This window comes from Streptopelia decaocto (genome assembly GCF_964273445.1).
Source record: "Streptopelia decaocto genome assembly, chromosome: 3".
Taxonomy (NCBI): Eukaryota; Metazoa; Chordata; class Aves; order Columbiformes; family Columbidae; genus Streptopelia; species Streptopelia decaocto.
In genome coordinates this window covers 49,035,478-49,060,758 of record NC_138656.1, presented here as the reverse complement: position 1 = coordinate 49,060,758, position 25,281 = coordinate 49,035,478, and the positions used below count along the sequence as shown (strand labels likewise).

General features: G+C 37.6%; 1 protein-coding gene across 7 annotated transcripts in view; it reads left to right on the top strand.

Annotated features, from left to right (window-relative positions):
• Nucleotides 1-24,712, top strand: part of QKI (QKI, KH domain containing RNA binding) — a 159,209-nt gene extending 134,497 nt beyond the window's left edge. For 2 of the 7 annotated variants that reach the window (XM_082047997.1, XM_082047999.1), the window contains 4 exons: nt 14,180-14,267; nt 16,575-16,871; nt 19,549-19,623; nt 24,262-24,712. In XM_082047997.1, the coding sequence (XP_081904123.1) occupies nt 14,180-14,267; nt 16,575-16,871; nt 19,549-19,623; nt 24,262-24,278 (477 nt within the window). In that variant the 3' untranslated portion in view covers nt 24,279-24,712. The other 5 variants (XM_082048001.1, XM_082047998.1, XM_082047996.1 and 2 more) reach the window with 4 other exon arrangements.
• The last annotated feature ends 569 nt before the right edge of the window (nt 24,713-25,281 follow it).

The window sequence follows — 25,281 nt, the reverse complement described above, 5'->3', positions numbered from 1 at the left end:
TTACTGGTAATGCCGCCTAATTTGAATATTAAGGATTTATAATCTACCCTTAAAACATGCAGCAGAATAAAATCTCATAGACTAAGTTGAAGGGAACTACTTCTGTGTTACTACATAATGAAAAATAAATGGTTCTTATTGGTCAAAATCTGGATGTCAAATACTGACATTTAAGTATGTGATAAATTCCCAAAGCCAAATAGGTGAATATCTTGAACAAGAAGCTGGTTTAATTTTCTTTCACAGGAACAATGGGTCTTACTCCAGCTTCATGTTTCATTTTTTTTTTTTCCCCCAAGAACTATAATGAATAATTCAAATAAGACTTGCATATGTCTGAATTTATCTGGATGATTACACTAGAAAGCTATGTGACTGCATTAAAAAAAAAGTGAAATTATTATCACTTCTGCTATTCTGGAGTAGTTACAAGAAACTGAAGCCTGTTGCATGATTTTTCATTATTTACTGAGAGTCCAATAATCTTTTGTAATGAAAGTCACTAAGATTAAAGGAATTGATTACAAAATGAAAATCTGTTGCATCTAGATTTTTCTGTAGTACTTAGAAATGTCAGAAGTCTTTTGGCTAAATGCATGAGACTTTGCCTTGTAACTGCTGGAGAGAGTCCAGCACAGGGCAACAAAGATGATTAAGGGAGTGGAGCATCTCCGTTATGAGGAAAGGCTGAGGGAGCTGGGGCTCTTTAGCTTGGAGAAGAGGAGACTGAGGAGTGACCTCATTACTGTTTATAAATATGTAAAGGGTGAGTGTCATGAGGATGGAGCCAGGCTCTTCTCGGTGACAACCAATGATAGGACAAGGGGTAATGGGTACAAACTGGAACACAAGAGGTTCCACTTCTATTTGAGAAGAAACGTCTTCTCAGTGAGGGTAACAGAGCACTGGAACAAGCTGACCAGGGGGGTTGTGGAGTCTCCTACTCTGGAGGCATTCAAGACCTGCCTGGACACCTCATCTGAGACCTGCCTGTGTAACCTCATCTAAGTGTTCCTGCTCTGGCAGGGGGTTTGGACTAGATGATCTTTTGAGGTCCCTTCCAATCCCTAACATTCTGTGAATCTGTGATAAGGCTTTAAAAATTATTTTTATGGCTAAATATATGTTGTGTAGGAATAAAATGATACAAACTGCTAGAAGAAGGTTTCATGCCTTCCCTCAGCACTTACGTGATAGCATGAATAACAAACTTTCAGGGCTAGCTGGAGTCTCAGCCACCTTTTGTCAATTTATCATCAAGTGAATGCTTTAACAGCTGATGCTCCTACCTGATAGACAACTCACAGCACACACATAGGGTAGCACAGGCTGCCAGTAGCAGCCTCGAAGCGCAGGAATGGCTCGTCTTGACTTCTCCAGGCAGGACAGGTCTACCTGGTGGTGAGACAGCCCCAGGTCACAGGTCTGTTTGTGGAGAAGGGAATGTGCTGAGTTGGTCAGGTGGGTCCAGGGGTGCAGCTCCCCAGGGAAGAGGAGCTCCTCAAAGGCCTTTTGTGCCAGCCTCTGCCAGGCAGCCCCGGGTTCTCGCTCCCGTCTCTGGAAAATAAGCATTGGCTGGTCTCTGAAAGCTGAAAAGAAAGCTCAATAAATAGCAAAGAAAGCCTTCTCCCTAGCAACACACTGCCTTGGGCAGCTTGCGCCTTCAAACGGAAGGTCACATGATTGACATGTTTGTCCCCTAAAGAGGGTGCACACAATTAGTTTTTTCATTTCTCTGTATTTTTAAGCTGTGTGAAAGCAGGCTTTAGCCAGCCGTACAAGAGACGAGACCAGCCAGTGGGAATATTACCACCCCCTTCTTCTGGACTTCATCAGCTCTGAGAGTTCAAGAACAACAAAGGCTTCTATGGCATTTGTGAAAGAGTTAATTTTGATTTTTAAACAGTAACATTAGTATTAGAGTACCAGTAAAATGCATTTGGGACTATTATATTATATTATATTATATTATATTATATTATATTATATTATATTATATTATATTATATTATATTATATTATATTATATTATATTATATTATATTATATTATATTATATTATATTATATTATATTATATTATATTATATTATATTATATTCAACAGAGCTGTGAGCTGCTTGTATACTGGTAAGCAGTTGGAAGTAATCGTGAGCTTTTAGTACTCATTCACTTTTTAACAGCTCTTGAGAATTACTGAAAGTATATGCTGAGGGCATAGGTCCTTTTAAGCTTTCAGTATTGTGTTTCCCCAGTTGGACTAGAAATTTAAAACTTCAGTCAGTTGAATTTTGGGGCATTAAAAAAATAATTAAAAAATATTATTTCTCTAGATATTAGCTTTATACAGGTCATTAGATGGCTCCACATTAGGAGTTGTGTGTGTAGAAAAAGGCAGTGTCAACAAAACTGTGCCCTTGCACTTCCTGTTATTTGGGAAAAAAAAACAATTTATGCAAATGTTTTACAAAAGATAACTAGGTAAAATGCAGGAACAATCCTTTTAAATCACATTTAGCTGTCATAATTATTGAGAATGTGACTACAGCAGTAAGTGTGACTGACAGTCTAAAAAGCTATTGGAAGATCACTGCTCCCTGTATAATAACATTTTATATATGGATAAGCCTAAACATTCATAGTTTTACTCTGTGTTTGATTTATTCTTAATTAGTCAGTATTTCGTTTTCAGGACATCTCAAGCTGAAGATAAAATGTCTAAAAGTTACTACTGCAGCTTGAATTCCTATGTGATAGTCTGCCACCCTGAATCCTGTGTATAATGAAACACGGAAGAGAAGGTACACTTGAAAGGTGTGTACTGATTCACAGCAACAGCCTTTGTACTCCTCATCACCAGCTGTTAGTTTGCTGTTATTGCTCCGAAGAGAGAGACCTCTCACATTCTTTCTAGGTTACCCAATTTGATATGAAATGTCATTTTATTAGCTTTTTAAAATTATTATTATTTCTGGGTGGGAACATAATGGACATGTTTTCCATATGAAAACATGGGGTTGTATTTCAGTACTCTTTTGAGAATGAAAGGTTTTATTTATGTACTAAAACAGTAGCATAGCTGGAAACAAAATGAGCAGTCACTGAAGTCTCCAGAGTTTGCAAAAAAACCTAGTTTTGAAACCCCTCAATGGAGATTGTTCCACCCTCACCCCCGCCTTGATACTATATCTGAGTTCAGTGTCTTTGCAGCTAAGTGAAATTTACAGCCATTCAGAGTGTATAAAGTCTAAACTTTGAATAGAAATCTCATGGGATGACAGAGGAAAAATAAATGTTACAGGTCAGGCCAGACTTACCTACAAGTATTTTAATTAATCATTCCATTGTTATATTTTTAACAACTGCCTCTAATTTGTACCAGTTAGAACAACCACCTTGATCATAGGTAGATGTGTAGCATAAGTTGGTTGATTGTGTAGTGTAAGTTGGTCCCAGGACAGGTAACGTAGGAGGGATCAGGCCAAGGATCAGGTTAGGAAAGCTAAAACCCTGATAGAATTAAATCTGGCCAGGGACATCAGAGGCAACAAGAAAAGCTTCTATAGGTACGTCGGTCGTAAAAGGAAGAGTAGGGAAAATGTGGACTCTGTCTGGAAGGAAATGTGACACCTGGTTACCTGGGATGTGGGGAAGGGTCAGGTGCCCAGTGACTTTTTTGTCTCAGTCTTCACTGGCGAGTGCTCTAGGCACACCACCCAGGTCAAGAAAGACAGGGACTGGGAGAATGAAGAACAGTCCACTGTAGGAGAAGATCAGGTTTGAGACTGTCTAAGGAACCTGAAGGTGCACAAGTCCACGGGTCTGCGTTCCTGAGGGAACTAGCGGATGAAGTTGCTAAGCCACTGTCCATCGTATTTGAGAAGTCGTGGCAGTCTGGTGAATCTCCAATTGACTGGAAAATGGGAAACAACCCCCTCATTTTTAAAAAGGGAAAAAAGGAAGACTCAGGGAACTACAGGCCACTCTCACCCTCGTTCCCAGCACAGTCATGGGGCAGATCCTCCTGGAAGTTATGCTAAGTCACATAGAAAATAAGGAGATGATTGGTGACAGCCAGCCTGGGTTCACTGAAGGCAAATCGTGCCTAAAAAATGTGGTGGCTTTCTACAGTGGGGTTACAGTGTTGGTGGATAAGGGAAGAGCAACTGACAATAGAGTAGTGAGGTGGGTTGCAAACTGGCTTAAGGAGAGAAGCCAGAGAGTGGTAGTCAATGGTGCAGAGTCTAGTTGGAGGCCAGTATCTAGTGGAGTGCCTCAGGGGTCAGTGCTGGGGCCAATATTATTCAATATATTCATTAACAATTTAGACGAGGGAATAGAGTGTACTATCAGCAAGTTTGCTGATGACACTAAGCTGGGAGGAGTGGCTGACACGCCAGAAGGCTGTGCTGCCATCCAGCGGGACCTGGACAGGCTGGAGAGTTGGGTGGGGAATAACCTGATGAAATTTAACAGGGGAAAGTGTGGAGTCCTGCATCTGGGCAGGAACAACCCCAGGTTGCAGTATAGGCTGGGGAATGACCTACTAGAAAGCAGTGTAGGGGAAAGGAACCTGAGGGTCCTGGTGGACAACAGGATGACCATGAGCCAGCACTGTGCCCTTGTGGCCAGGAAGGCCAATGGCATCCTGGGGTGTATTAGAGAGGGAGTGGTTAGTAGATCGAGAGAGGTTCTCCTTCCCCTCTACTCCGCCCTGGTGAGACCCCATCTGGAGTATTGTGTCCAGTTCTGGGCCCCTCAGATCAAGAAGGACAGGGAACTGCTGGAGAGGGTCCAGCGTAGGGCAACAAAGATGATTAAGGGAGTGGAGCATCTCCCTTATGAGGAAAGGCTGAGGGAGCTGGGTCTCTTTAGTTTGGAGAAGAGGAGGCTAAGGGGGGGACCTTATTAATGTCTATAAGTATATAAAAGGTGAGTGCCATGAGGATGGAGCCAGGCTCTTCTCGGTGGCAAACAATGATAGGACAAGGGGTAATGGGATCAAGCTGGAACACAAGAGGTTCCACTTAAATTTGAGAAAAAAACTTCTTCTCAGTGAGGGTGACAGAGCACTGGAACAGGCTGCCCAGGGAGGTTGTGGAGTCTCTTTCCCTGGAGACATTCAAAACCCGCCTGGACATGTTCCTGTGCGACCTCACCTAGGCATTCCTGCTCTGGCAGGGGGATTGGACTAGATGATCTTCTGAGGTCCCTTCCAATCCCAAACATACTGTGATACTGTGTGTGACATCATCCACCTGGACTTAAGCAGCGCATTTCTGCATTACCTCCTTGTGTCTAAAGTGGAGAGACATGGATTTGACAGATGGAGCACTCAGTGGATAAGGAATTGACTGGATGGTCACACTCAGAGAGTTGCAGTCAATGATTTAGAGGAGATACGAGGAAGAAATTCTTGACCATGAGGGTGTTGAGGCACTGGAACAGGCTGCCCAGAGAAGCTGTGGATGCTTCATCCCTGAAAGTACTCAGAGCGAGGCTGGATATGGCTTTGAGCAACCTGCTCTAATGGAAGGTGTCACTGCCCATGGCAAGAGGCTTAGAACTAGTTGATCTTTTAGGTCCCTTCCAACCCAAGCTGTTCTGTGATTTTTATAATTTACTTAAATCTCAGGGTGGGTTAAAGCATTTGTCCTTATACAAGTAGAGTGTGTCAATGCAGTCTCCAGGCGTTTTGGCACTGTTCAAAAGGCTACAGCTGGAATAAGGACCTGCAATAATGTAGCTTGCGCTTGGTTTCTGCTCTGTTCAGATTCTGGGGATGTTTATGGTACTTTGGATGTTGCTGGTAGAGCTGTGTGTGGGAAACTTGTACCAGAGGCTTGCCTGGTATTATCGCACTCAGTGTGCTTATGGTTTAGCTTCTGCTTTCACAAGTAAATGAACCAGTGAGGAGGAATTGTGCATGTCTAGCATTCCAAAATTAGAAATACCAAAAATAAAGTGTACAGCTCTGAATGTTTTTTAACTGGGCTTGCATATCGCTAAAAATAGATCTAATGCATTATTGATAGCTGTTTAATCTTAATACAAATGTTAGCAAATATCTATGCTAACAAATGCATCTTAATGTATTTTAGTATTATTCTGTCTTTTTGAAAACATTTGAGAAGGTCCTGCATAAATATTTTTTTCTTGTATGATTTTTGTGAGTTTGGTGTATATACATGTCATGGAAGATGTATTCCTGTTCTGGAGCTATATGAATTGCTGAAGCTGTTCTCTGTGGTGTATAGGGTTTCTTGTCACTGATTTTATTAACACTATTTAAAGGATGCGGTGCAAGGGAAAGATGAATGATAATTAAAATTTTTAAAAAAAAAGAAGAAAAGCCAAACAAAAAGCAAATTCTGGAATTAAGTATTGTTGAGTGTCTAGTATAATTGACACAAGGGATGTTATTTCCTTGAAAGCCCTAGACCCTGTGATTTAAATATGAACCCATCACATCTGTCCTAATAAAGAAATGTTGGGACACACATAAAAATCCATTAAGGTCAAGCAGAATGCTGCTCCTGAATTTTTTTTTTTTTTTTTATTCCCTGCAATGTAGTAACAACTAGTACCCACACAGCATGTGGGGAAGCAAACCTCTAAGTTCCACTGGTGCTGTGTTTCAGTCTGGCTTTTAGAATGTACTTCATGCTGATTTTCTGTACCTTATCTGTATTTTCTTCTTGCAGAAATGGTAAGTGGGGGAGGGAGGCCATAAGGACTCTTGAAAATATAACTTGTAAGCCGAGTATCATGATTAAACAGGGGAATGTCAGATAAGGTGATGGGAAGTGTAAAAAGATATGCTGCCTTTTCCCTCAGTGTATCTTTAACATTATGACCAATGAATTTGTCAAGTGAAACAGCACAGTCGTCTTTGCATATCATTTGAACCGAGAGCTTGCTTTGAAGAAGATAAGCAGACTGTGTTGCTCAGAAGACATAATGATGCTAATTTATCTTTGCCTGTCCTCATAGACATAGCAGTATGTGTCAGTGTTGAAAAGGAAATAGAGAAATAACGAAGCTATAGCTTGCCACCTATTCAATGCCGCAGAACTGTTGGTGGTGTACAGGGCTCTAAGAAATATGAGTGAGTGGTCTTAAAGTAGTGATTCATTTTACTTTGTCTCAGAAGCATTTGGAAAAGTTTCCTCTGATATAAGAGTAGCTGCCAAATTATGCCAGAAAAGACCTCTTGCACAAATTCTCCTCAGCACAAACAAGGCTCTTTTGTAGGCTTTCTATTCCATCACCATCAGAAGTGTGTAATCAGGGATGAGAAAGTCTAAGTAACAACTTTACCAGAAACTTCTAACTGTCAATATTTATATTTTTTGTATGGGAAACTTAAAAGTCTTTGGCAATTTGAGGAGAAGAGATGGTGGATTGTTTAATACTGAGTAATAGAGTACCTTAACGGAAATAAAAGCCTTTACAAAAGTGAAATCTGATGTCTTGCAGTAGCTAATTGATTAATAGTTTAGGTACTCAGATTCAGATTCTTCAAAAAAGCTCTTTGTGTTTTACAGCTGGTTACCTGTCATCTTGCCAAGGGTGTTGTTACCATAGATACTTCAGTATTTTAACAACTTAGATATAAAAAAAATCCGCAACCTTCCAAACATAGATTTTTCAATGTGCATACCTTAGCTTCAATAATTCCAGTATGTTGTAGCCTATGATATTTTATAATATATTTTACAATATATTGATGTCTGTCTTTTGGTTTAATGCGTTTATGTCTCGGAATTTGTAGTATATTGTTTGTGAGGTCTTTTGTTTATAAATTATGAATGGAAAGGTTTTGTCCCTGAATGGAGACATTCATGTGTAAAGGCTGTTTGACCGGCGCATGGTGTGTTAGGAATACATACTGATCTACAAGTGAATTGCAGTGGAACATTTTTCTTTGTCAGGGAGATAAAAGAATTCTAGAGGCCAGAGAGTCCAGCGAGTGTGGCAGCGCAAGCCTGAGTGCTGCAGCCATGTGGCTGTGTAGCAGGTGGGCACTGCACGCAGGCGGGGTGACAGACCCCTGTGGGGCTGCAGCACCCCTGGGTAAGGAGGATAAGATCAGTAGCAGTAAAATACTTCAGTGATGCTATTGTGTTTTACTAAAATTTGTAATAAATTTAATAAATTGCAGGTGGCTTATAATATACGGGCACGCAGTTTTAAAGAATAATGGAAGTCTTTGTATGTAATGTGTGTATTTCCAGAGATACAGTGGTAGAAAGGTTATGTTTATTGTATATGGCAATTGTAAATTACTTTTCTATTTGAGAAAGAATTTAAATTACCTATTCTTGTTCATTAGTGTAGTGTTCTTTAACTGCTAAGGTCTCTGCCATTCTGTTGAAAGTGTGTGTAAAATACTTTCATGCCTTACCTGTGTACTAGAAAATACAATGTACTATTGGAATAATTCTCTACCTGAAGTAAATTTGTAAAAATCCATATGGACTTGGACAGAATGTGGTAGCTGGAAGAGGTCCCTCTGAGGGTGGCAGGAAAGGTGGCAAGCCACTGTTCAGTGTTGCTGTCTAACCGGTGGCAGTGTGGGAAGGGCAGGCAGATGGGCTGCATGAGAAGTTGCTGGGGTGCTTGGAAAGCAGGTGCTGCTTGATAGAGCTCTTGTGTTGCCGAGGCTGCCTGGTCATTCTTTCCATGAGCCAGGTGGGACAAGCCTGCTGCAGTTGGCTGGGGAACATAAAGAGTGATTTCTGGCCTCTGTATTCACAGTTGATTTATCAGTCATTTTGCTTCACTGTCATTTCCTCTTCTCACTTGCTGCTTCTGCTCTGATCCTGAAAGGATAACCCTGGAACAGCTTGTAAAGGACCGCTGCCTTAACCAAAGTCAGACCTGGTCACACTTGGTGCAAGATAAAACTGTCTGTAGTCTGTCCTAGGGTTGAGTTTGGTTCAGTTCCTGAGAATTGAGCTGAAGTCCAGGGATGTGTGTGACAGGATTGCAAAAATGTCATCCAAAATGCATGACATTTGGAAGCTAGATTGTCAATGAAGGGCACTAACATCATCTAAATAAGTGTATCTTTATTATTATGAATGTAGGAAAAAGGTACGTTTGTTATATTTTTCAAAGCAGCTACTTTAAAAGGAAAATGAGCATTATACGGGAAAAGTATGTGTGTGTACAGAAATGCTGAAAGCCTTCCCTGCCAGTCCTGGTAATAATGAGAATCAGAGTATGTTCTGAGACTTAGCCAGGTAAGACCATGAGGCTCAAGGAGCTCTGTCAGGATGAGGTGTCCCTGCTGTCATAGAAGTTGAGCGGATTGCTTAGTTTGTGAATTAACTCAGCTGCAGTCACCTTCTGTGTGGGTCAGTTTGGGTCTGCAGCAGTGTGGCAGGGCAGCGTGAACACTGCCTGACACTGGATGCTAGCTCCTGGATCTCTGCTCTGGAGTAAACGTTGCTACTTGATCCTTCTTTTCTTTACAGATAATATCTTTCCTTCTCTAATTTGTTATAGGCCTCTCAGAGTTCACTAACAGTCTGTCACCTCTGATGGATGACTGAAGTCATCTTCTGAAGTCCTTCATTGACATAGGATAGTGAATGCACATCTGTTGAGAGTCTGTATGCCCGTGTCTTCCACCTTGATAACCTGTCTGTCTAGTGTGTGTGTGTTTTGTGAATAAATAAGAAGTTAAACTGTATGATGCTCTTAAGGGTGCACTGTATGCGTATGAGAATCTGAGGCATTTAAGTGCCTAATAATTCTTTCGGAAGCATTAAACAAAATAATTCTCTGAGCATCCTGAGGTATTTGAGGTTGGAGTAAAGCTTGGACAATGATAATGAAAATAGCTTTATCAGAGCTCCCTGCTTCATGACATGAAACAAGCTCACACTAATAGCAATTTATAATGTAATTGCTTTCCTCTTTCTTTTTTTTTTTTTTTTTTAAACAGTATTGCCCAATGTAGGCGACAGAATTGTGGTTTTAACTGGGCATCAGCATGGTCAGTGTTGTGTACTTCATTTGAAATTGGTTTATTTGGGAAACATTTCCCCAGAGATTTCATATAAGTGGCACTTGTGGTTGTTACTAGCATTTTGAACCTTGTGACTATTAATCCTACTCTGATGAAGACTAGAAAATAAATTACTTAAAATGATAGTGGTCACTGGCATTTGGTCTCCTTTTTTGTCTTTTTATTGCTAGCCCAAGTAGATCTGAGCTACTGGGAGGAGCACTGGCCGCGTGTTCACAGAACGGTAACTGCTGCTGTCTGTGCACAGCTGGCGTTGTTAGGATTTACTGCTTGTATCTCTTCAGTATTTGTATTCAGTGAGCAGCTGCAAGAGCTTACATTTAAAGAATTATGTTTCAAGATACCATTTAAGGTTTTTTCTTAATCTGCATGTTATATTGTACATGAGAAATACAAGGAAAGCGCTGGAGATTTAAGAGGATGAGAGGTCTGAGTCAATCACTTGAGCTTCAACTTAGTAATGCAAATCTGGCTTTAAGTGACCTTATTGATGTTTGCTCAAAGTAGCTTCCTTTTGGTACAAATGACTGAGCTTTGTTGTAGCTATTGTACAGGTAATGTACTGTCCCTTTAGAGATTGCCTTTGTATCCTTGATGCAACCTCTCTTTGCTTTAACAGAGAGTGCCTGCAGCAATGCCTGGAGCTAAGATAGATTGCATCGGTGTGCCGCATTTGATCATCTGTCAGCAAGTAAGAGAGGATAGGGCAGGCAAAAACAGGCGCCCATTGCTCTACCCCAGCTCTTGGAAAATGGAGGCTTTGGCTAGTGGTGAATGATGTTCAAGCAGAGAGCTTGATACCAGGGAATGAAGGACACGACAGCAGCTCTGAAAGGGTCCTGGCCACCTCTGTGACTTACGCCTTGAAGAGAGGTGGCAAGCGCCTGTTGCAAGTTGAGGATGCGAAAGGGTAGCAGGATTTTGAGCGTTGTTAGTCAGTTGGTGCAAAATAGTGGTAAGCACCCATGTCTTGAGGAGATAGTATTGTATAATAAACAGTGCCATCTTCTGGGAGGCGTTGGAACAATGCCCTTGTGGTCAGCAGGAAAGAGGTTTTTGAAGGGGCAGGGGGGTGTTTGGTTGGGTTTTTTTCTCTTTGTCTAATGAGGGCTTTGAAAAGCAAAATACCAGAAGTTGAAAGGTAGTGTTAATGTCTAGTAATGCAAGTCCACATCTTACATCTGTGAATTACAACTGAGACAGTCTTCAAGGAAAAGTTTAAAAGAATAGAAGTTTATCAACTGCTGAATAGTACTCTGGAGAAGTAAATCTCAAAAATATAGCTTAAGGACTTGGTCTACTTTGTATGCTGAAGTCCACTGTTGTCTTTGTAAACATACTTCATAAAACCTGGATCATTGCAACATCTTTTTGTATAGGAAGCATAGTGACCTATAGGCCAACATTAGAAGATCCAACATTGTTTTCTTTTATTGCTTTTAAGTTGTTATAACTCCTTGTGGGTATACCAGAAGGGAACAAATGTTTTCTGTCTTAAAATTACCACACTATAAATAGTTACTTTTGGGGAATATTCACTGTGGTGCAAAATCTGGGATTAGAGTTACTAAAATTATCCTAGCAAGTGGAATGTAAGATTCAGCATTTACTGGGACTCATTAATGGTGTCAGATCAATCACCTGAACTCTTATTTGGAGGAAGTGGAACAATTTTAGTAACATTAATGGAACTATATGGGAGATGCAGCTGACTTTGTGAGGAGGGTTTTTTTGTTACACTTTCAAATAAATACACAAATAAAGGAACCCAAGCAAAAAGCCAATAACATATTATAACCATTGTGGGGGCAGGGGAAAAGAGGAATCAGTGTGTTAATCTTTATTGCTAAAATAAATTAGATAAGGTATATCCAGAATGACAAGAATTAGTGAGCTCTGGATAGGCAGATAGATTTGGGATTGGTTTTATCGTATTATGATTGTTTAGGTGATTTATCAGCAAAGATGCAATGCAATAATAGTTTCTAAAGAAAAATAGATTTCTTTTGCGTGTAAATTTTAAGTCTGTTCTGAGTGTGTCATATTAAGGATGCTTTAATCAGTACATTTTGTATTCCAGAGGGTCTCATTTTAATGACTGGAGTCTGAGGTTTCTGGATAGTAGAGTACTCTACGAAATCGTACTTAACTGTACGATTGATTTGTAGTTAATATGGCAATTGAATGTGTATTTACCTTTTCAATATTAGTGTTAGCTTGGTCTGCCACACAGTATTTAATATACAATTTCCAACTTTAGGTATATTCTGAATGTTTAATAACGTAAATTGTTACTGTGTGCAGCCTTTGTGTTTATGCAAGTCCTCAGTATTACAGTTAAGACTTTCATTGCTGACATCTGAAAGTGATTTAGTGTTGACCCATCTTACCATGTTGATTTTAAGTTGTTGATAAAAATCAGATGTAATTTTCCATTGCAAGGGGTGGTGGTCCTTGAGCATACCTCACACTAAGTACTATATTTGCTTACATACAATTTAAAAACATTTTTGGCTTAGAATTTAATTTAGTAAATTACTTTTCTGTAGTTTGGGAGTAAAGTATGTATAACAATGTTTTGCTGCAAAATAACCTGAAAAAATATTTCCCTATACATTTGGAGCACTGTGTGTAGATAATCCCAATAACTAGTTTGAGAAAATGTTTTACCGGTGCAGTGCTGTAATGGGCACAGAGGTATTTAATATGTTTTGTTGTTATTGGTAGTGATTGCAGTTCTTTGTGGCTTTTAATACTGTTGGTTTGTGGTGTGGGGGTGGGTTGTTTGTTTGCTTGGGGCTTTTTTTTTTTTGTAATCACTCTTGCTCTTTGAAGTCCTAGTTCAAACCATCTGTAAGAACTGTAGTTTAAGACAGGTGACCTTCTGAAATCAGACTTCTAAGATTTTCAGAGTGGATGGCGTAGTATGGAACATGCTGTTCCAAGTCTCTGGAAAATATTGTGTGAATAGACAGCTGACGCTGCCCTCTTTTCCATCTGACTGAGAATTTCAGCAGTGGCATTCAGTGCGAGAAGCAAGGTGGTAACTCAACATTACAGTAGATGCTGACCATCTCTCTGGGGTTTCTTATATCATAAACTTGATTTCTGATTGATAGGATGTAGACTAAACAAATGGCAGTATTTCTGGAAAGACAGATCTTAAAACTAAAATTATACTGATTAGAAATACTTTTGTTAGTAACTGGAGATGTGAGCTTTTTTTACTGAATACTATGTAATATTTATGCAAGCTGCAGGATACCAATGGAGTAGATAACTTTAGGGAAGTAATTTATATTGAAGCAAAACCAAGAATAAGGTATACTGTGTGAATAGTAGTTGTATCCTAATTGGAATACATCTGCATATGCCAGAATTGTGAATTCTGCCTTACAAAGTTGTTGATGTTCTGTTTGGAAAGCTACTGGAAGTTCGTTGTTTATTTTTTGTTTTCTCCCCCATGTGCTGCCCCATCATACCCCCACCTCCCCACAGCCCAAAGTATCAACTACAGTGGAGCAAGTTACAATAAACTGAAGTTGCTTGAAATTTGTAGCGTTTGTTCTTTTCCTAGCCCAATATTACAGTATTTTCAAAGATCCCTTTAAGAGTACATTAAAATGTTTAATAACACTTTCAAAATACCTTAAACAATTTTTGTCAAGCACAACTTAATGCTTAAACTTATTTTTATAATTTATGGTATAAGCCTTTTTCAAAACTGTTTTAATATACTAATCAACAGCTCTTAATGATAGACAATAAGCAACTTGCACTAAATTTTAAGGAAAAGTTGACAGAGCTTAGTGGTTTTGTAACTGATGGTAAGCAGGTATTTTGCTTGGATAAAACCTGAAGGCATTTTATTCTAGGTCCCTTAAATCAGGGGTGTTGAACTCATTTTCACCGGGGGCCGCATCAGCCTTGCCCGTGCCTTCAAAGGGCCGAGTGCAATTTTAGGACTGTAGAAATGTAGGAGTAGTTACATTTATACAGTCCTAAAATTACATTCGGCCCTTTGAAGGCACCAGCGAGGCTGATGCGGCCCCCGGGGAAAACGAGTTTGACATCCCTGCCTTAAATATTGTGAACTCATGAATTAATAAGCCTGACTTTCTTTCCTTCTTTTCGCATGCAGGCAGAAGGAGAAGACAGCCTTAAAAAGATGCAGCTGATGGAGCTTGCAATTCTGAATGGCACCTACAGAGATGCCAACATCAAATCACGTAAGCACGTTACAAGCTCGAGGGTCAAAGCTATAGTAATGTTTGCAGGTTCTGATTCCTAAAGCTGATTTTGGCACATGTACAGTAGCAACTGTGTTGGAGAATGGAAGGCAGTAAAAAAAACCCCAACAAAACAGTAGGTAGCTCTTGCAAGAGATCTTCTGGAGATAAGCTATGTCAGTTTTGGGTATTGCACACCCTTCTTCCGCTCTTTTTGTAAACAGTATGTCTGGGTTGAAATATTTACAAACACATAGTTTAAAAAAGTTCAACCCTTAACCCTGATTTTTCTGTCTTACAATGATTTTTCCTTAATACATAAGAAGGAAACAGACCCCTTTTCAGTTTTATTTGTAGCAATTTAATTTGAAAATGTTACAGATGTTCAGGATACTGTGAATACATTTTTCTGTGTTACATTTCTTCCTTGCATCTTGCCTTGCATGTGTCCCCCCAATGTTTTGTTTTTCCAACAATTCATCAACTGATTTCACAGCTGAGTTCACAGGGATCAGTGATGTAATGAGCCATTTTTACGATTTCTTCCATTACATTTGTATGACAGTGCTTTTGCAAATGCATGTATGCACAGGTTTATACTTGAAAATTAATTACATACACTTACTAATGAGAACATACACATATTATGTGTGATACAAATAATTTTCTCTAGTTGAAAATTTAATTTCTCCTCCAGAAAATGTAGTTGCTGATACTGCTCCAAAGAAAATTTTTGCTGTAGCTGTGATTACAGATGTCAAATACAAGCATAGTTAAATCAGTCTTTTCACTAAGGGCCTACTGATATTTGCAAATTTGTTTCTCCACACAGTCACCATTTCAGTGTTGAATATGTTTAAAGGTTGGAATGCAGTTAGGTCAATTTGGGGTGCTTACTCCAGTGTAATTATTCTGATTAGAAAAGATACATAAGCAAGGGCTTTTACCACTACAATGGTGGTGGAAAGTCTTTCAACCTTAATGAACACTGTAATATTTAAAGCCAGATCGGTTTTAAATATATTTTAGTCTCTAAATTATTGCAAATTTATGAGTAAAATAGCTTTCAGATTCGTGTAAATTGATGCAAACTGTTGCGTAGAAGTCTTTATATTCATTTGAGCAATTTCTTTGTCTGATCTATTCCCATTGTTCTATTGTATCAGTGTAAGTGGGAAGATGGATTTTTTTTTTTTTTGCTAGAGATTTCCACACTAATATTCACTTTTTGATAATAAGACTGTTTCCCTGCTTGTGTTTTGATTTTACTGAAAGCTTGAAGATGCAGAAGCCATACTGGTTTATTTCTGTTTAATTAGAATGTTTGAGAGGTTTTTTTTAATTATGCATTCAACCTGAGCACTGCTGTTTAAAAAAGAAAAAAGAAATTAAGAAAAAATAAATTAAGCCACAACAATCTGAAATCTGAAAAACTTCTGCCACATTTCTCATGTCAGACCACCTGTAAGTTAAATGAACCAATGTAGATCAACAGTAGTGCATAGAAATCTATAAATTGTAATCCTTTAATATTTACTGTTACCAGCTGATGTGTTAGTATTTAAGGAGTTGTTCATCTTATGTGCCAACATGCTTCACATAACATGTAATGAAATGTAATAGTACTGTTTTTGGTTTGGGTTTTTTTTGGCACCTATTTTCTTTAACCTAAGCAAGTCCATAGTGAACTTCTAATACAAAGATATAGTATTTTATTTTGGGGAATTTGATGTGGAAATCACTTTTGAGTCTTATTTTATTCATGCTAGAGTAGGAGAGGAGATGCATTGTGTTTCTAGGTCATCATTCGCTTCGCTCATCCTGGAAACTGGAATTGTGTATATGTTTAAATGCAATTTTAAGACGTAAAAAAGCTGTAGAATCATACGGCAGCTCTGCATAACTGAGTATCTGTGGACTCTGTAGTTGCACTAAATTTTGTACTCTATATTTGATTATCACAGTATTTTCCTTGTACCTTCTGCATGCATCTCAGTCTCATGCAGTCTTGATAGCATAAATGAAGAAATGTGGTCTTTTTGGAGCTTTTGTGCTGTGTAACCTGTTTGAGAAATCTACCTCACTGTTTTACAATGGCTTTTTTATTTTGCATGTTCATACTTAATCACACTGGAAAATGGAAAGCTGTTTGCATTTGAATGGTGTGCTTTGGCACTGTGATCAGCGCATGTACTAATGATTTCCTTTTATTTTTCTTCTTTCCTACTTTTCCCCTTTTTTCCCGTTCTTTCCACGTTTTGTACTGCTATCTCCATACTTTCCTCTGAATTTCTTTGCTTACTGTAGCAGCCCTTGCCTTTTCTCTTGCAGCAACAGCCCAGGCTCCAAGGATTATTACTGGGCCTGCGCCTGTTCTCCCGCCAGCTGCCCTGCGTACTCCTACGCCTGCTGGCCCTACCATAATGCCTTTGATCAGACAAATACAAACCGCTGTCATGCCAAACGGAACTCCTCATCCCACCGCTGCAATAGTTCCACCTGGACCCGAAGCTGGTTTAATTTACACACCGTATGAATACCCCTACACGCTGGCACCAGCTACATCAATCCTTGAGTATCCCATTGAACCTAGTGGTGTATTAGGTAAGATCTTTGTCCGCGCATGACTGGAGAATATATTGCTTATGTTTTTATTATATTTGCAAGGTAGAAGTCATGGGGCTCAAAGTAAAAAATTCGAAGCAACAATCTTATCTCTCAGGTATCTCAAAACTGCCTAGGAGAACTGCTCAAATGGTATAACTCTTAAACATTTTAAGTGTATTTTGCCTTATTAAATGTGTGTATTTAGTATATTAATATTACAGAAAATATTAATGCTTGTATGACACTAGGTGATGGATACATAGGCAAGAAAATAAAGACTAAATAGGAGTCTGCATCTATGATACATCATTTGGGCTCCCACAAATGCCAGATTTGTTTGTGATCTCTTTAACATAGGTTAGTTTCCAGTAATCTTTGGAAGATGGAATTTCCTATTTTGCTATACCTTTTTAGTGGCAAAACTGGAGGGAATGGAAAGGTTTTTTTAAGTTTTTTGGAGTTTTCGCTTCTTTTTTTACTACACAACTCATAATCTCTCCTTGGTGTCAGAAAGCTGTGAATTATCTTGTAAGCAGAAAATAGTTTCAGTGAATGAATATAAAGCAAACTAAGTTCTGACCGAAGCATGATACAATTAACAACTTTATAATGTCTTCTTTTATATACATTGGATTGAAATGCCCATCATTCCTAATATTTCAGATCATTGACTTGGTCTATGAAGGCTAGAATGGTAAAGAAGCCATGACAATTCAGTTAACTGCTCGATATGAAACAAGCAGTTCCAATATTTTCTTCCTTCCTTACCATCTACAGAATCTAAATATTTTCTCTTCAGTTTGTTTTGAACTGCATATGACCTTGGTGCTGCATAATGTTGATTTTATAGGACTTTGATCTTAGTTTGTTCAGTGCCAGTTATTGATTTACACAAATTCTAAACATCTCTAATGAACACTGGACAATAAGGTTCAAAGTCAATATTTTGTTGAAAGTATTGCAAAGAGTCAGTGTTTCACTTACATGACAAATACTTGTTGAGTTATCTGCATGTGCGTGTGTTTCCACATTATATTTCATACAGTAAAAAAGAAAATGTATTTCAGACTTCGGCCTTTCAGGGTTAGTGTATCAATAACAAAAATTTTAGTAGGACAAAGGTATGCAGTGGGTCTGTCTTTGAGCAGCCTATGGTTGTTGTCTGTTACCCCACAGCTAAAATTCACTGAATATATGATCATGTCATCATTTATTAATTTCTCACAAACATGTAAATATTCTTCCCAGCTCTTTCATTCCCAATCTCTGAGTCCACTTGTAATACGTCGTATGGTAAAGTCACAGTTACAGGCATCGTCACAGTAGCTGTCAGTTGTTGGTTAGTGGCAAACCCCTTTCCTGAATCCGGTTAATAGCAAGTAAATAAATACATCATTTCATACTAATAATACGATGCAGAGAACTTTGATTTCTTGCAGAATCTTCTGTAGAGAGAGGAGGGGAAAATTACTCCTAAAATGGCATCTGATACCATTGCATACTTATGGGCTCAGCCGTGAGAGCACAGATGTATTGCCCAAAACAGATCTCACCAAATAATCTTATTTAAAGAAGGAAAGGGAGGGGGGGGAAAAAAAAGACCACACTCCCAGTTTGGTAGCAATAGAATCAATAACTCTTAATACATGACTCTATCATGTGGGCAGGTGTATGGAGTTAATTGAATTAAATTAGGTTTTTGTTGAGTTTCATGCAGTAATACACTTAGTCTCATGAATAATGTTCTAAACCTAACCAATTTTTGTGGTGGACCTCTAGGATGTCTTAAAATAATTCTGTTAAAAATGGCAGAGTAATGCATCCCTGTAAGTATTTTGGGGGATGTTGATGTTGAGATCAAATTTTAGTTGGTGACTAACTTACAATTCCCTTCCTTTTATCTTCAGGTATGGCTTTCCCAACGAAAGGCTAAGAATTCAAGAACGGTCTTAACTGATCCTTCATCAGATCTGAATTTTAACAAATGCTTAGTTTCAGCAGCCTTGAAAAAAGCTTGGCCTAGCAGTCAGTGACTTACTTGCACTTTTTTGCACATAGATTTAAAATAAATTAGTGCTATTAATTTGGATTAGCTCCTATTACAGAGTAGCTGTAATTTATGAGTGTATAGTAGTATACTGACTGCTAAGTGTTCTATATAGTGTTTGCTTTACTAATCACCTAATTCATTGCAGTTCATACTTACTGATTTAAAGTTTAAAATCACAATCTGTAGGCTTGAAGAATTGCTTTAAAACTTTTTTTTTGTGGTAGAACTGGAAGTGATCTTAAGGTTAGCAAATAATTGTCAGTATTAAAAGATGGCATTATTTAAAATAGTCCTGCTGCAAGAAAGGCACTTCAGTGAATATGTGACTAGTAAAGCTTATATGTGCTTGGGTCTAATAGATTTCATGAAATACTGTAATTTTGGGATTGTAAATGAATGGATTAAACAGGTTAAGGCCAGGATGTTTAAAAGAAATGCAATATTAATCTGCACAGATAACTTCTTTTTAAGATTAAGATTTGAAACTACTGTGCCTTAACTTGTTGCTTTTCTTAAAATGAACTTTTGTAGTTAATGATCATTTAAATCCATTTTGATAAACCTGCTGTTAATGTTTTCTTTGAATGTTTTCTAACTTTGTCTTGGTAATTGCAATTTAACTAGGTGCGGTGGCTACTAAAGTTCGAAGGCACGATATGCGTGTCCATCCTTACCAAAGGATTGTGACCGCAGACCGAGGTTAGTTTAGTTCTGCAGTTCTTGTTTGTAAGAAGTGCTCTGAGTGTACATGAGATTTGCAACACCACAGCTGGTTAACCAAATACCCTATTTTTGACCCATTCATTCTTTTTCTCAAAGAACTGAAGAGTTAATATTTTAAAGCTCTGGGAACGCTTGCGAATTTAAAAGCATTTTGTAAACTTTGCTTTCCCAGCTCAAATGTATAAATTTAGTGGTATATTTAATACAAATGCCATAACTGATTCCCTTTTAGGAATATTAAAGATCCGTCTTCATCAGGAAACACTATGAATTCAGTGCTGCAATAATTAATTTGGTTGTGCCCCCCCCCCCCCTTTTGTTCTTCTAATTGGTTTGGAAATATCAGATTGGTGTTGCAAAATAAAATGAATGGATGGTTGCTTAATGAGAAAGAAGTAAAGGAATAAATGCCTCCTGTCTGTGTCTGGAGAAATCTGAAGATTTAGATTCCTTTTTTTCAATAAACTTTTGAGCCACTGTACTGTATATTTTGAGGAGGATGCATGTTCTCAGATACCTGACTGAATTCAGAAAGGTAAGGGCTGTGAAGATAATACTTCAAAAGTTGTTTAAGTTTGAATTACTAAGGGTAGGGGAAGGAAGGGTGTTTTGGTTTTTCGCCAAAATCTATTGCTTGTTATTTGCCTTTTGCTGCTAAAATGTATAACCTGAAGGAGAAGCAACTTTTGAAGTCCTGTTGGTGAGATGACATCCAATATTTGGGCATCTCTCTTTAACCCTTGAATGGAAAGTAAATCTTCATTTTTCTCCTTTTCCTCAAGTGTAATGCCTTTGGACCCCTGAATGAAGTATTTAAGCTTATTGAGACAAGTGATATTTTTCGGTTTATTGACATTGGCTAGGGAGTAGTGTGTGGGCTGAATTCTTATCCCATCTCTGCTGCTGACTCATTGTGGGTTTCGGCAAGTCATTTAATCTCTCTGTATATGTTTTCCCATCTGTAAAATAAGGGTAATAATACTTCCCTACCTCACAGGGGTGTTGTGGGGGTTCTCATTTTGTACAGGGCTTTGAGGATGCAAAGCGTTATGTGTCAAGTATTATTATTCTGCTCTCATCAAAATCAGTGTTGTGCAGGCTTCCATGATACTGGAATATTCAAAAGCCAAATTCAGGTGACAGATCTGACATCTCTTAACATCAACTACACTTCACTTCTCACAACCTTCCATAAATTAACTACAAGAAACATTACAGATTTCAGTCAACACTGTAAAAAGGGGCTCTTCTGGATATTTGCTGTATTTATGTAACACTTTGATCTTTCATATGATCTTATGCTTTACAGAAAGTGTAAAGCTGACAACAAGACACTTAAGCTTTCTAGAAGATTGCTTTTTCTTTTATATCACCACACACTATTTACAACCCATTGGCTTGTTCTCATTTTTTGAGAATTTTTCAATGGCAAACAGGGTATAATCAGAATAAGATCATAGCCCGTGTTTATAGGAAAAAAAAAAAAATAGAAAAAGGATTAAAATTTACTCTGTCAAGATAATGGCTGGTAAGGATTTGGTTGTCTTAAGTTTGACCTGATGCTATAAAAGTAAGTTTTTGCTAATAGTCTTTCATGATCTGCAGTGGTAGATTCAGGTGACAGGTGAGACTACCTTTTTTGTTTAATTAGGTATTTGCCTGAGACAACTAGTAAATATATTGATAAAGCACAGAGCGTGGGGAGAATACGAGGCCATAGTTTAAGTTCATCATTTTAGTGTTTACTCAACATAGATTTCAAATATTTTGCAAAGGGCCTAGATGTTTTGTCTGGGTCACTTATTGAAATTAATTATATCATTTCACCTTCTTTCAAAATACAGCCATTTTCTGATAGTACAGTTTTCATCTCTATTGGAAGCCCACTGTCTTACGTAGATAAATACACATGGCTTATCTTCTGGAGAATAAGTCATGCATACTTCTCTCTCATAGCATGAAAACCATGCTGATATTGCAGGAGAACATTATTTTAAAGTCTTATCTAGATAATCTCAGTGTGTATTAAGAAACACAAAGTTAATATTACAACTGTACTCCGTTGTATTTCAAATTTGAAATCCTTAGGTTATCACTGCACAGATTTAACAGTTTCACAAAAGGTTTTGAAGGGAAATTTGTGCTGCAATAAAGCAGTTTCTTTTAATGTGCTAAAATTACATTGTATAATCAAAATAACCTCATCATTTGCCATATTCACTAATTTGGTTGGTCTGTCACCAATATATTTCTACAGCTATAACCATGAAAGACAATGTCAGCAAACCGAAATACTTTTTTTTAATGTGTAAACTTTTTTTTTTTTTATATATAGTTAAATGTCACTAAATCTAGATTTGCATTCATTGGGTCTAAAGTTTTCTTTAATTCTAAATCAACTTTCAGATGACTTTGTAGTACTACTGCATTCACTTTTTAAGTAGGTTTTTATTCTCTGCATAGTTGGTTTTTGGTTTTGGTTTTTTTTTTTGGTTTTTGTTTTTAGAGTTAAGCACTGCATTTAAAGCAAGAATCCCCAAATGTGTAAATGTTTCACAACTAAGCATTTAGAATTGGTGAAGAGTTAAAAAATATAGCTCATTTTAACTCTAAATAAAACCCCAGTATATAAATAATACAAAATGGAATTTGACGTATATAACAGACAGACTGACTGATTTAATTGTAATAAACTGTAAATGGTGTTGCACAGTTGACAAACCTGTGTGTACTGTAGAAGGCCAGTGACTTGGCAGAGGATGTATCACAGGTGTACTGGTATTTTTAAAAGGTAGCTTGCTTTGATTATAAACTCCACAAGAAATATTAATGCTAAGAATTTTCTTGAATGTTTTATTGAAACAAACTGTCACATAATTTATAAATAAATTTTAATACCATTTAATCAAAATTGTAATCAGTATCAAGATGCTTTAAGAGTCTGTTTCTAGTATACCTGTAAAGTGGTGAGATTGTGCCACATAAAATATTTATTTTTATTTTTGAAACAGCCATTTTAATTTAAACAAATCCCACTTAGAGTGATTCTGCAAAAATTCAGGGATCATGTGGTCTCATTTACGTTGCAGTAGTAATTTTTCATAGTGTTACGAACTGATCGCTAAATGATAGGCCATTTTAATTATGTGAAAGTAAATCAGCCCACGAGAAAGATTGCGAAATCGATGCTATCTGTGAATATTGCACCTACTGGACTTCATTTTATGTGATGGCACAAATCTGAGTTTGCACTGAATACCTTTCTCACTTTCATCTCCTCTGCCGTAGTCAAAATGGCAACAGTACAAAAACTTTATCAACCTCAGAATTTATTATCTATAATTAAGCTGTTGAACGAGTCTTAAAAAAAAAAAAAAAAAAAAAAAATCATACTACTGTTAAGTGGACCAAGTTTGGTGAAGGAGAATGTGAGAGAATGATTAAAGAAGGAACAGCTCAAGAACATTGGGAATGATAACTTTCCACTTGAGAACTTTTTTATGTTTTACTGTAATTTTTTTTGTGATTTTGGGTTTTAATTTTTGTTTTATTTGGGTTTTTTTTGTTTATTGCAAAAGAAAATAGTATTTACAGGTGGCTTCTTTTAAAATATAAAAATATAAAGCAGGAATGTATATGAAATGTCAGATTTTATTGTATTTGCAGAGTATTAGCTTTGAAAATGAATAAAGAGAGCTGTTTGTAGTTTTAAAATGCCTTATTAGTATCAATTAGATATTTTCTCTATTTTTTGATGTACTTAGAGCTTTTTAAGTATAGACTTTAAAATGGCAGGACTTTTACAGTGTTTACATGCAAGTGCATTTTATAAGTGTCCTATATGTGTAAAATAGTATTTTGAACAGGAAAGTGCTGGCTAAAGTAGGAGGCTGAGCGTTTTCCTGGTTCCCACGATGATGCCTACGTTGCTAGACTACAGTTTAGTATTGCTTTGTATCATGAGGCCAAGAAATTCCATGTCGTTTGTAAATAGAATAAATGAAAGGCAATAAAAAATTTATTGAACAAAAACCCTTTGTTTGGCCCATAGTTTGTTGAACCAAATTGTTTCTCTAAGTCGAGAATCCCTTAGATGACTCCATTCTTTTAACAATCAGTTATTAATAATCACATCCATCATTAATAGTTGCTTTAATGCTTGCACCTGGGGAGGTACTAATGCTTAATAGCAGTCAGATACTGATGCTGTGCACTGACTGTTCCAGAAATCTTCTACCCAGTTCCAAAACTGTTCATTGTTTTTTGTTTTCCAATTTCCTTCATCGACTGCTACTAACCATTAGTCGTTAGTCGTATTTTATCTCTATTTCTCCTGTTAACCGGTTTTGTGGGAGCGGGCTTCTCCTTCACGTGTCCAAATCATGATGGAGGGCTGTCATGATTTTATTGCATTCTGTAGATGGTGTCGATCAGTATGTCAGAATTAAACATGCTTGTTTTTTTATTAGTTGTGATTAGTTTTCATGTTGTCATTAAGCCGTCACTAGCTGGAACTAATCTCTTCTCTATCTTTTCTTTCTTTTTTTTTTTGTTTTGTTTTTTATTTTTTTTATTTTTTTATTTTTTATTTTTTTTTTGTTTCTAACCACCCAGCCGCCACCGGCAACTAACCTATGACCTTCTGACCTCTGAACTCTTCACCCAATGATGACCTGACCATGCCTGCCTGCTGATCAGTTAACTGGTAAACGCCTTTGCTTGCCTGTCTTCAGTGCAGCGAGCTGGGGCACTTGTCCGTTCGTCTTACCATCTAACAAAACAGACAAAGAAATTGTTGTCCTCCAACTCCGCTTTTTGTTGTTCTCCTGTTTGGGTGAAAGTGGTTCTAGAACCTGCACTGAATAGTAGTAAAGCAATAAGGTCCAACTCATCCCTCCGCACTGATCATCCTCTAGTGTCCCGCCCCAAGCGAACGGTAAGGAGGCCTCGCACCCCATGGAGACAGATGTCCTTTAACTACCCGATGACAGAGGCAGTTACTGTGAGAGACTTCTAGGAATATTTTTCTTCTCAAAAAATAAAACAAAAAAACAAAAAAAAAGAAGTCCAAGCTCTCTCTGAATGTACTGTGTGATGATGCATCATGCATGAACCTTTGGTCAGGGATGTCACTGGGGAAGGGATTCCAAAAAGTATTCAAAATTTGATATGCTGTTTAGTCACTACCGGTGCCCTCGCAGGGCAGATGTTGCAGCCTTTTTTCTATTGCCTGCCAAATTGGACGTTTTAAAGGAAAGTGTGCCATGAAATGCAGATTACGATGGCTTTTCAGAACTACATTAATGCAGAGAACAAAACAGCAACACTATTAAAGCAAAATCTGAGTTTAAATTATTTTAACCATATTTTAATCTCCTTGGAAGAGTACATGAGAACAAGGTACATGCATTATGTGTCACATTACTGGGCAAACTGTTCAAATATTTTTTTTAAACCTCCCTGTATAGAAAAAATTTCATTAAGGATGTAAAAGCCATGCTTGCCTATTTGCTGTATACATGTAATGAAATTGTAGATAAAGTGTAGTGCATTGAAACAAAATGAACAAAAAAGTAGATACTTTTACTATACAAGGGTGCTGGTGCAGAAAAAAATATATTTTTGGAAATGTAG